Consider the following 12,863-nt stretch of genomic DNA (forward strand, 5'->3'; position numbering starts at 1 on the left):
ATGGAGGTTCATAGAGCACCCTTGAACCATTGGTTTATTTAGAAAGGCAGTGCAGCTTGTCTAGCCCCATTTTTTATAGTAACCAATATTTCTAGTATGATCTTATTTAATATTCTTTTATTCTGGCATATTCATATAGGGATGGAAGAGATACATCTTAAAGGCATGCCTAGTGTGCATCTATTCAACTTTTTCATCCTTGTTATCTGCCTCAATCAATGCATTATTCCGCATGCATCTTGGCCCCCATCAACCCTACAGGACTGCCACCAATCTAATTATGTTGTAACTTGAAAGATTTAACATAACAGCCTCTGTTCTTCCTTGTAATTTAGTAACTGACAAGCTTAAAAGCCCTCATATAAAAACTGGCTAGTGTTTACATCATGACAGTTTTGCTCAAGTGAAGCAATTACAGATGCTGTTCAAAGCTTAACACTGGCCGAAACTGTCTTGTGTTGGTTGAATGAAGTACATATTCGGAATGTCCAGAACACAGGAAAGTATCACATAAACAAAAACAAGTGGACAGCACAATGGGTTACAGGAGGTTTACCCCACCATGTAAACATAAAATCCAGTCATCCTTAGAATCCAAGAATATACCTGAGACTTCAACGAAAGGCAAGCCTAGCTTACAATTATGAGTACTGTCTACAAGCTTTCCTCCATGAGCTACAATTTTTCAAGTATCATGCTTTGTCAATGGTGTCCAATATACACCAAGAGATATGGGCAGAATCTGCTCATTGAATCCTTAAATATGATGCTTGGATAAAATGGGATGAGGAGCTAGGCTAACCTGCACAGGCAATGAAGGAAATCTGCCTTTTTAAGCCATCCAAATCTAGCTGTCCACTATACAAGTAAAATTTTCATCAACAGCTTCCTTCTTTTGTATAATACACAAAAGCTGTAGACTCACAAGCACAATACTTGTGATATCCCAAGCATCTGCACATCATCTAGACCAGTACATAACAACATGCTGCTGGAAGAGAACAAATCATTTGCAAGTTGATGTTGCCAATTGAGGCCCCTTATGCAAGGTTAGCACTCAAAAACTACACCCAGCCTATCAAATATCTCCAAGAGGAATCCCCAACTCTAGACCACCTGGCACAGGTTCATCCTTGAAACCAAATATGCAAATGTAAAATTCCTCTGCAGTCAACAGGTATGCATTGAACACAAATAGCCCACTCAAGTTTATGGTGAAGAAGGATAATCATTACGCACCGCCACTGCCAAAGAACCACAAAGAAAGTTGTCATCAGCACAATATTTACAAACTTTGAAGTAGGAGAATTTAAGCACTCACTTTCAGAATTTCAAGTTTCATAGCACTGATATCCCTGTATCAACTACCCCATTGTTTTAATGTTTTTCCACCCACCTACTGTATGCACATTGGAAACCTCATGTGTGCTCAGTGATACAAAATATGCAAGATGTGCAATACGATCATCAAGGCATAAGGCATAATGATTCGCTGAAAATCTTGTGAGAGACGGCCACTGTAAGAAAAGGGAAATATCTAATTATGTGGGCTCACTGCTGAGCCTTTGTTTAAGCATATTCAGGTTTGGCTATTTTAAGAAAACTAAATGACTTTGGAACTACCAAAAATAATCCAATCAGTTAAATTTACATGTTTTTGTCCAACTGAAATATTGGGAAATTGAATGTTTTTTCTGAATGCTCGAGGATCTCAACATACCAGATATAAATATACTGAACTGGATGCTGCTTGATGGGTGAAGCCTGCATAGGGATTGAAACAAATTCAAGCATTAAAATCTCAAATATCCTGCCTGACAAAACTGCTTTTAATGCAAGAAAGAAAATCCACACCACTTCATTAGGCATACTCATCAGGATTTCAAGATCTTTCCTCCAGTATCACTGGCCAAAGTTCATCTCCGAATATCTGCCACAGATGAATCACACATCCATGTCACTCTCCAAAGAACCCGAAGAACCAAGAAAGAAGTCTGAATACTTATTATGTTACACCCAAGCAGAACCAATACTTTCAAGACCAGCATTATTCTATCAAACAGCTCAAGGCTAAACTACATGTTGGGGTGCACTGGCAACCTCCCAAGGCTAAACTACATGTCGGGGTGCACTGGCAACCTCCCAGCCTCATATATGGCTCCCATCTGCATACACATGCACAATGCAAATTCTAATACATACATTAGTCAGCACTTGCAAAGCATGGCCCTGCACACTTCACTCTCCTTTAGTCTAAAAAAGCATACTAAATTTTACAGTGCATTTCTAGCTTCTCATTGAAAAATAGAAAATAGACAGACACTGCAAGCCAATCATGAAAGACTTACCTTCGAGGCTTGCTTTGCCGTTGTCCGAATTCGTCATTTGCAAAATCTATGTCAAAAGTTTAAGCATCGTAAAAGCTCTGCTGTAATACAGCCTCAAGCCGCAATGTTTATCTTTGTAAACCTATGCATGTACCTGATCTTGTCACTGGCTTGAACAAGTTGCTGCTGCTTGGTTTTGAGCCGTTTACCTCCCTCCTATATATCATAATAAACAAACGAAATACCTTGTCCATTAGTCTCACTATAATATCCAAGCTTGAGTCCTTGTAAGGATACACAAGACTATTACAAGAATACATAAGACTACAAGGTGACAGACACTGTTAGTAGTTACCCAACGCTAGTGTAAAACACATTAAAGCTTTCAATTTGGATAGAGTAAGCTTCTTACGCTGGAATTGCAAAGGTAGCAGGCTGAGATGTCTGTGGTGTGTAATAAACAGCTTGTGAACCCCCATCTACTGTTATATATGGAGAACCATAGTTTGAACCAAGAGAGCCACCACCAGCTAGAATTGGAACCCTGCAGTTACAAATGAATTTACTAAAAACTTAGAATTCTTGTGCTAACGTAATGTTTAGCTGGAAGATGCATACAACTGAGATGGTGGGCCAGCTGTGGATTCATGAAAACTTAGCTAGAAATCGAGAAGATATCCATCTCTCCCTTCCGTGCACACTGTAATTTGCCAATGATGTGAGTTGTAACATAATATGACAGCACCCTGGCTCAATATATATGGCAGCTGTTAACAGCAGCAGCGTTTGACAATTTCCCACTTTTGCCCATCACAACAGGAGGCTTAGATAAGGAAGGTGTGTCACGTCATGTACCAAGAATGAGAAATGTAAAAGAACTTCTAATTATTTAATTAAACTTCACCGAAGATTTTGATTTAAAATAAGTTCTAATTCTACCACCCCTTGCTCTCAGCATGGTGACCATCACACGAGTAGTGAAGAATTTGACACTAGGCATGCAATGTTGAATGGACAAGTGTATGGGCTATGTGGCAACAAGGACAAGGCAAACAAACAAGGTTAAATATGAAACTTTCATTAAACTGAAGCTTGGACCTTAGAATTAAATAACGTTGAAACTTGAAACTTTTGCCTAGTAAGTAGTTGTTATGTTAGAATTCATCAATTCTAGGCAACGCCCAATGTAATTTTTGTAGCGTGTCTAGGACTTTAAATGCAATGACACTAGACTCTACAGTTAAGTTAATCCAACTCAAAGTGTCAAAATGTAGTGTTTCTAGGACTTTAAATGTAGTGACACTAGACTTGAGAGTTAAGTTATTCCAACTCTACTCAAGGTGTAGAAGTGTGGTTAGGTCAACCTTAGACCTTAGGTGTACTTTGTACTTTCATTTTGTCATGAATATTCTGTATTTCAACTTGGAAGTATTTGGTTGCGGTTTATGCACATTTTGAGATGACAAATTGAATGGTATCAACTACTCCTAGAGTTTCATGGTCTGCAATCTACTTGTTGCCAGGGGTCTTTGGGATTTTGTGACTGGCGATTCAGCTAGACCATGAGGATTTGCACCTCAAGACACCTCAAAGAGGGCCAGAGGACAACAAGCTGCCCCTATTGCTGCCCATATTCCTCCTATAGAAGAACAAAGGAAATGGGAATCTAAGATGCACATGCCTTATCTTTGATTTCAGCAATAGCTCAACAAGGTCATAGTGACCATAGCAACATTTTGGGTGTCCTCAATAGAGGACAAATTGGATGGCACCAACTACTCGTGGAGTTTCATGGTGCCCAATTTGCTTGTTGCCAAGGGTGTCTTTGGAATTTTCTGACCGGCGATTCATCTAGAACAAAAGGGTTTGCACCTAAAATCATAGTTACCTAGAACAGGGAACGGGAACGGGAATGTGACCCCATGGAACGGGGGGAACGTCCAAGGTAGGGGAACGGGAATGGGGGGAACGGCACATGTCTTAAGTGCCCCAAATATGGCCTGCATGACCCAAATTGCCCCAAAGAATGTCCCTTTAATTGCCCCAATACTTGTCAATGCATGAAATTGACCCAAATGTCCCAAAATTGACTCGATTACCCCCATAGCTCCAAATTGCCTTGAATTGCCCCAATTATCCCAATTTCCCTTGAAATTAGACGATATAAATGGATGAATACCTTGGAATTGAGGATCGGCTGAAATTTGATTTTGATTTGCAAGAGTTGATAATGCATCAAATTTGAACTTTGCATGGACTCCTAATTAGCTTGTGGGTTGTCTTGACACTTTGAATCTTCAACCCGAGAGAGAGAGAGAGAGAGAGAGAGAGAGAGAGATTAGTGTGTGCACATTAGGCAATGGAGATGGGTGAATATGTGGTAGGACTATGACCCAAGCAAAAAAAAAAACAAGAAAAAACGTCAATTTTCAGTAAATAGGCCTGGAATGGCCGTTCCAAACAGAAAACGGCAGGGGGAACGGCAGGGAATGACAAGGAACGGCAGGGAACGTTCCCTGGCCGTTTCACCTCCTTGGAGGGTTTGGAACGCCTTGGGCCGTTCCTACAGGCCGGAACGGCCGTTCCCTGTTTCAATGCCTAAATGGCCTCAAAAAGGAGCTAGAGGATAGCAATCCGGCCCTATTGCTACCCACATTCCTACTACACAAGAACAAAGAAAATGGGACTCTAAGATGCACAACCCTTATCTTCGATTGCTCTTTCAATCAAGAGGGCAATAATACCTCATATTTGGTCTTGTAAGACCTAGAAGGCAGCTTGGGATATTCTTGACCAAATGTTTGCAGTGTGAAATGAGGCCAAAATCTCTTACTTGAGAAGAGAATTGAAAAATGCACACATGGATGAGGGTGATGTTATGACACATCACCTTGCTTATATTCAAGATTTGAGAGAGTAACTATTGAATATTGATGAGGTTATGACCAATGAGGAGATGATCAACACCACCTTGAACTCTCTTCTAGAGTCTTATCTTGGTTTTCACATTTCATTGAATTTGTCTTTGAAGGGGGCACAACAACCCCTCACATTCATGGAATTAACCAACCTATTATTACAAGAGGAACTAACTTGCAAGAACATGGCTATGAGATCACGTGATGTAGCTATGCTCACTAAGTATACAAGCATTGCATTTTGCACTATGCGTTGGTGTTTGAGTAATCTATGTTTCAATTGTGGTTGTACACTTGGTGTTTCCTTTTGTAAACCCTAGCATATCTCCATAATGACTACCACTTTGATAGATGTACATTAGCAATACATGTCCTTGGCCACATGCAAAATAGAGGTTCTTGCAATGTTTCAACAGGGGGCTATGTCAATAGAATGAGAAATGTGAAAGAACTTTTAATGACTTAATTAAACTTCACCTAATTTTTTCATTAACATGAGTTCTAACTCTAGTATCCCTAGCTCTGGGCATGGTGACCATTGCACTAACAATGAAGGATTTGACATTGTACGTGTAGGAAAGAAGTGTAGGGCTATGTGGCAAAGGGAGGGGCAAGGAACAAGGTCAAATCTGAAATTTCCATAAAATCCAAAGTTGGGACCTTAGAACTGAGTCACTTTGAAAGCTTTGCCTAGTGAGAAATTGTAAAATGCCTAAAAGTTCTCTTGTATTTTAATGAGTTTGTAGAGGAAAAATATGTGGCATCTATTGCCATTTGCAGCTCTCTCTCTCTCTCTCTCTCTCTCTCTCCCCCCCCAAAAAGCAATCCACACCCAATTTGACTACAATTCATTCAGTTTGGCTGTAGATTTTCTGATTTTCAGCCATGGAGAATGTGGTGACAATAGGAATGGAATCACGAAGGTATTAGGGATCTACTGGGCAGCTCTAAATCTCCATTCTCAGCAGGTATCATTGTTGAAGATTGTAATCTAAACCATAATACAACAAGTTTCTGTAACACCTTGGCCTGAGATTCTCTTATCTTCTCAGAGATCTCTACCCTCGTGCACTTTTAGGACACTTTTGTCACAAAGTGTGTTTTTCATAGTTGATATGATAAATCATTGCTTGTGAGAGAAACAGTGTGGGCGTGCACGGGAACAATCGAGCACACATTTACATGAGGAATGCTCCATGAATTTAAGCTTCATTGTTGCCTATGTTTTCTAGAGTTTGGCAGGCTAAAGTCTTCATGTTAACCTTTGAACAGCCCAAAGTTCATTGAACTCCAAGAATATAAAGGTGACAATGTCATTGAGCACCTGTGGATCAGTTATGTTGCTAGAAACTCCTGGAAATCCAGCCATATGAATTTAATTCGGAAATTTCTATTGTTAGCACAAAGAAATACAGCTAGGGGCACCAAGCTTTGGAGCCAACAAAGACTAAAAAGGTGGTGCAGGAGCATTCTAGCTCTAGGTGAATGTGAATTAAAGTTGCTGAATTTGCTATTTTTCTGACTTTGACTTATTGTGGTTTACTGCCCATTGGGTGCCTGAAGGCTAGTTTCACACCATGCATTGCACCTGTGCAGTATGGATTTATTATGTGATCCCAAGTAATAGATGACATGTGATGCCTATGCAGACACAGAATATGTAAAGGAGTTGGCAGGATGTCCTTCCTGACAAGGTTTTAACACCAGTAATAGTATTATACTTCATGCGCATTGTGTTGAAAGGCTTATTTTACATGAGCAACAGCACACTTAAGTACATGTGAAAGGTATGTGCAAGTGAGCCTCCATAGCCATATACCTCTAAATGGCCCTGCTACCAATGTTAACGTGATAACTTTCAAGATTGCCATGATGCTTAATACTCAATATTAATTCTAGAGCTATATATTTAAGGGTTTGAATAAAGATAATTTTATAAGCACTCTTGAATTAGAAACTCTTCTACAAAGATCTTGTAGACATGTGTCTTGATGAGTCTTTTGATTGAGTTATGCTAAGCCTAACAACACAAGGTCCTACAGTTGCAATAGCCAAATATCTACACAGGAGAGTTCAAACAAATGTACACAATAAATACTGATGCTTAGTAGTGATTCCAGAGTTGAAATTTAGACAAACACTTATCATTAAAAAAAAGGTGAGGTACGCACCATGTTACTTCAGAGTTGGAAAACCCAAACTGAGGCTGTCTCGAATATCCTGGTAAGGCCACACCCACTGCAGGGACACCAAGACCAGCTTGTGGTTGACCAGCAAATTGCACAACTGCAAGTGCCCCCCCTAGCCAATATCAATCGATTTCAAATACCCTCAATGTAAAAATGAGACAACAGTACGCTTAAAAACAAAAACAACTGGCTTGCACATGTATGAAATGAGACAACCAACCGGCTTGCACATCTATGGAAATTCAAATATCCTCAATGCAAAATTGAGTCAACAGTACATTGAAAAAGAAAACAACCAGCTTGCACATCTATGGATATTGGAGAGTGGAGGCTTATCTCACCATTGCGTAAACCATTTGCCAAGCTACCAGAACCAGCCCCGCTTAGCATCAAAGACCCTCTTCCAGCCTGCAAACTGGTTGGTTGAGTAGCCCTTCCAGAACCACTACTAGCAATGGTGCTCCCCAATGTCACAGAAGCAGGCTTGTTGTCAATAGTTGTCTTGGCAGGAGCACCTGGAGATATCACAATTGGTGACTGCACCACTTGACGCTGAGTTGTTTGCCCTTGTTTTGATTCCTGTGACTGTGCTTGTGAAGCTCGAAGTGGCTCAGCCAGCAAAACTCCTCTATTTGTATGTTGTTGAGAAGCTGCATAACGCAGTTTTTGATCCACCAGAGGCTGTGAACCCCCATCAACTTTTGCAGCTTGCTGCTGCTGAATCTTGGATGCAGATACTGTTTGGAGCACCTGTGGCTGTAGCGAATTTGGACCTCTCATGAAGTTTCCTTGCAATGTAGTATCCACATCAGTTGTCTTGGAAACTAGGGCAAGATTTGCATTAGTTACAGGGAGAGAAGGCTGCCTTGTCACCGTAAGACCTACAACCCCCATCTCTGTCGCATTTGTACTAGTCCCTCTTCCTACCTGCTGCACATCCTTTACGATCAATTTTTCATCAATGCCCTGCATTGATTTACTTGCAGTGGCCAGCAAACCAGTCAAAGCAAGTTGCCCGGTAGGATAAAACGGGGGAGATGCTGAGTTAAGGGTAGAGCCTGTTAAAGGTTTCTTTGCTGTAACAGAAGACTCTTCTGTCTTGACCATCAGCTTTGGTGGTTCTGTTTTCACTGCCTGTGTCAAACTGCTATTTGTGGTCGTCTCTTGTGATGATGCAGCAAAGCTTTAAATGGAAACAAACATTATAAGTTCAAGACCGTATAAGAGTTTTGAGCATAAAATTAGAATACCCAGAAAACGTTGCTCAAGCTTACCGCCTGTTGACTCTTGAACGGTTCTCTCTGTACTCATAATCATCCATCTTCGCCCTCCTTAGTCCTTGTAGCCTTCTTGATCCACGATGGGCAAATGGCTTAAGAGATTCTATAAACACTCTCTCTCTACTGTTTCTGCTCTTCGTAAAACCTGAGTCCCTGCCTCTACCTCTTCCCCTTCCCTGCCCTCTTCCTCTACCTCTTCCACCTCGGCCACGGTAGCTCTATGCAAAAAAAAGGGGGGAAAAGCTAAGAACAGCATCAAAAAGAGTATTCTGGTACATCAGTAACTTTCCAGAAAAGTTTAATAATGGACTTCTCTCCTCTATGAATCAAACAATAACAATAGACATGGACAAACAAAAACCTCATCGCAGACCTAACATCACAATTATTTCCCCCTTGCCTACAATTTTGTGCAAGACAGGCTAGTATAAGAGTGAGGTGTAAAAGTAGGTACTGAGATACATGTATGTGTAAGTTCACAAGTTCAAAATACACTTTAATGTCCTAAACACTAAGACCACAATCGATTGCATCATGCCTCCTAATTTGTCCAGTTGGGGATCTTAGCATAGCATGTTCCATAATTCCCCAGGTTCATATATTTCATAACTTAAAATCCTATTTTATCACCTTATTACTGACAAGTCCCTAGTCTGCCTTCATGTCTGCACTAAGATCAACATAAGTACCCTAGGCGGTTTGCATCACATGGACCCATCATGTAGCAGTTTTTTAACTACAGCCTGGGGCCCACACACAACATCAACCTTCTGGCAAAAACATGCTGGCTCAAGGTTATGACACACAGTTTGGAGAACAGTGCACTCAACAAGAAGCCCATCCATTGAGATGTGTAATCATGTACATATTAACTACAGTGTCGGACATACTTTGTGTCCGTGGTACCCCAAACACACATTTGATTGTCAAGTACATATAGTACCAAAAATATAGCTCCAACAGTCTAACTGTAAGCAGAAGAGCTCACACCCGTCACGTCGCAAGCTACCCCCCGCTCCGTCTGATTGCAGTGAAAGAGGTACGGGTGGCAGTGAAAGAGGTCAAGAATATTCCACAGTTCCTAGAGATTGAGGCGGGTGGGCACTCCTTTAGGCAGGAGGTCATTGTGACGGGGCAGCCAAAGCAGTGCCTGCGCTGCAATGACTTTGGGCACCAGGCAGCAGCGTGTACGCGCTTCGGTACGAGGGCAGCCCACAGGTGGATGCAGACAGTTTTACATGAGTACAGAGACGACAGGGGGGGACCGCAGGAAACTCCTCAGACACAGCCACGGCAGGGTGATGGAGAGCCAGCATCCCCCCCAGACAGAGCACCATGCCCCCCCCCCCCCTCCTTTGCCCCGCCCGACAAATCCATAGATCTCCACATCCACCCCCACAAAGGCATTTCAAGCTACCTCACCTGAGGGCCCACAGCCTCCACCCTCTTCACCCCCCCAACTCCCCCCCGACCCTAGCATACACCCCCCCCCCCCCCCCTCCCGGCCCCTCTTCTAACCCTAGCATACACCCCCCTCCCCCTCCCACAAACACGGGCCCCCCCATGCCCACCAGGTGCCTCCGCCCCCCTTACCGTCTCTCGATCCTCACCCCCGGCCCCCATCACCCCTGCCGCCCCGCCCTTTCTCCCCTGATATCCACCCAGTTCAGGTAACCCCTCCCCCACCCATCCCCGTCCCCCCCACAGGAGAGGAGGAGCCCCAGACACCGACATCTCCACCCATCAGTTCTCCAGTCCCTCCTACCCCTCTCACACATCCACCAGTTCATCTGCCCGTGCCGCACCCCACACTTGCCTGAGACAGACGCAGCTGCTACTACAGGAATTCTTTCGCAGTGGGCCGTGGTCTTATTTGAGAGTTGCGGAGCATGGAGTTTTTCCACTAACCCTAGAGGTAGGACTCTTCGTGGTACGCAAGGCTAGGAGCAGCAAGGTCCATCTACTAGCACCATGGAATGGACCAAATTACGCCTTCGTCTGTCAAACCTTGTTGAGAATCCCTTCACCCTTCACTTGCAGTTTGTGTTCTTGCGTTTCTGCGTTTTGCGTTTAGGGTTTGCAGCCCCAAAAAGGGGCGCCATCTTAGACTGACTGTGCCTATTTATAGGCCACTCTCTCATTCATTCCTCACAGCTGATTCATTCAGTCCGTCACCTCTTCTCTCCAGCCTCTCCACTACCCTCACACCCCTTCAAGAGGACATTGCGGTTCGTGGTTTGTGGCTGTCTTCATCATCTTCCTTATGCTACGGCACCCTTGTTCCCTTGTATCACATTCACTCCAGTTTCTTCTCTCTTCTCCATGTTTGCTGAGTTTACTCCGTATTCCTCAACACAAACCCTATTGTCTCGTTGGTACGTCATCTTTTGACATGGTATCAGAGCTGGATCTGCTCACCTAGCAGCGAAGATTCTCCACTCCAGTGAAGACAAAGACCAGTGGCGGGTTCGGCATTCACTTTTCTTCTTCCGCTGCATCAAAATCTCGTTTTTGCAGATTTCGGGTGTTTTAGCTTGCTGCCCACACCCCGTTCGCGAAGGACATCACACCTGATTTCCAGCCCTCTTCATGCAATTTGGAGTTGATTCCAACTACGCGATTGTTGTTCCTATGCAGACCTGCTGCCGTACAGCCTACCACGTCATCATAGTCCTGGTGCCTGCGTTTTCAGTCTTCCTCTCTCCTGCTTCTTACGTTTTTAGTCTCTCTCTCTTGCAGGTTGTCCTACCTACGTTTTTTGTCCTCTCTCTTGCAACTTGCGTTTTTAGTTTTTCTCCCTTGCAGGTTGTCCTACCTGCGTTTTTAGTCTTTCTCTCACCTACTGCCTACGTTTTTAGTATTTCTCTCTCCTCACCTACGTTTTCCTACTAGTTGCGACCTATTACTGCTAGTCGTATCCTCCACCCACTGGCAGCTCACTTCTAACCCTTCCACTGCCCTCCCACTCCTTGAGACGAACATTGCGGTTCATGGTTCATGGTGGTTAACCTCTTCCTTCTTCAGCAAGGCACACTGGTATCCATGGCTTCTTTACCAACAGATGACTATTGGGTGCTCTTACTGCGGCATCACCAGACACACCACCGATGCTTGCCGACTTCGAGCTTTGCTTCCCAATCCCCCCGAAATATATGCGTCTTCCACCAGGCACTCCTTGTGCCACCTCTCCTTTCTCGGCCAAAAAGATCGTTCTACATCGGCTATCGCAGTACTATGCTCAAGCCAATAAGACGCATCCAATGCACACTAAGTCCTTTTGAGCACATGGAGGATCGATTGGCGCTATCACCTCCTAAAGATCGTCGCAATGCCAACGCCAGTCTTCTTCCATTTATCTTCAGGTGCAATGGCTTCCACGATCTATGGATCTGCAATCAACTCCATCGAAAGACAATGATTGTTTGATACTGTATCCTTGTCCGTCTGCTCCTTCGAGAGACAGTGGCTACTCGACTCCTTCCTCTTCTTTGGCTACCCAGTCCGCTCCATTGAGAGACAACGACTGTTGCCCACCTATTGCTCATTCTGAGCCCCACCCTCAACTCCTCAAGTTTGAGAGGCTACCTCTAGGAGCTCTTCCGCACCCCAGATACCTTCTTCGGCACGATCGGCGGCAGTTTCTTCATCATCAAACATTTCGGAGTCCGTGATCCATGATTTTTTTGATTCCCTATCTACTTCAGAGGGGGATTCAGAGGGGGATGTTATTTCTTTGCCCTCAAAGGGAGCATCTACTTCTTCTTCGACTTTAGTAGGGGCCCCTCCACCTCCCACCTCAGAGGGGGAACCTACTCGACATGAAGCTCTTCACCCATCCTCTACTTTCTTGGGGTGGCTGTCTTCGACCAGTCATCTCTTCTACTAATACCCAAGATCTTCAGGTACCACCTAGATCGGGACCTCCGAGGTTCAGCCGCGACTTGGTGACGAGGCCTTCATATTCCTTCCAACATGGATGCACGAAGCTAGTGGCTTTTCTCCCGAGGTTGAGTTTCGGGTTCTCCAGTTCACTTTGTCTCGTGTTCTTTACTGCGGGTTCCCTTTCCAGTGGAAATCTTAAATCTTAGAGACCCTCTACATCTTCTTCCTCCTCTTCTCTTCTTGCCTTGATCACTTGGTTAACATGGA

The 12,863-nt window shown here is 43.6% G+C and overlaps 1 protein-coding gene across 9 annotated transcripts in view; it reads right to left on the reverse strand.

The window, feature by feature from the left end:
* Nucleotides 1–317: 317 nt before the first annotated feature.
* The window catches only part of LOC148016003 (protein MLN51 homolog), a 59,438-nt gene continuing 46,892 nt past the window's right edge, over nt 318–12,863 (reverse strand). The window contains exons 3-11 of one of the 9 annotated variants that reach the window (XM_087664804.1): nt 8,709–8,932; nt 7,776–8,617; nt 7,417–7,531; nt 2,740–2,871; nt 2,482–2,543; nt 2,349–2,394; nt 1,855–1,930; nt 1,721–1,764; nt 318–1,244 (exon numbers count right to left, since the gene is read on the reverse strand). In XM_087664804.1, the coding sequence (XP_087520930.1) occupies nt 1,903–1,930; nt 2,349–2,394; nt 2,482–2,543; nt 2,740–2,871; nt 7,417–7,531; nt 7,776–8,617; nt 8,709–8,932 (1,449 nt within the window). In that variant the 3' untranslated portion in view covers nt 318–1,244; nt 1,721–1,764; nt 1,855–1,902. Of the gene's footprint in view, nt 1,245–1,720; nt 1,765–1,854; nt 1,931–1,953; nt 2,166–2,348; nt 2,395–2,481; nt 2,544–2,739; nt 3,128–7,416; nt 7,547–7,775; nt 8,618–8,708; nt 8,933–12,863 lie in introns of those variants that run through there. The other 8 variants (XM_087664801.1, XM_087664800.1, XM_087664799.1 and 5 more) reach the window with 8 other exon arrangements.

The sequence above is a fragment of the Lygodium microphyllum genome, chromosome 23, assembly GCF_053477565.2.
Source record: "Lygodium microphyllum isolate KBCC chromosome 23, Lygodium_microphyllum_v1.1.10, whole genome shotgun sequence".
In the NCBI taxonomy this organism is placed as follows: domain Eukaryota; kingdom Viridiplantae; phylum Streptophyta; class Polypodiopsida; order Schizaeales; family Lygodiaceae; genus Lygodium; species Lygodium microphyllum.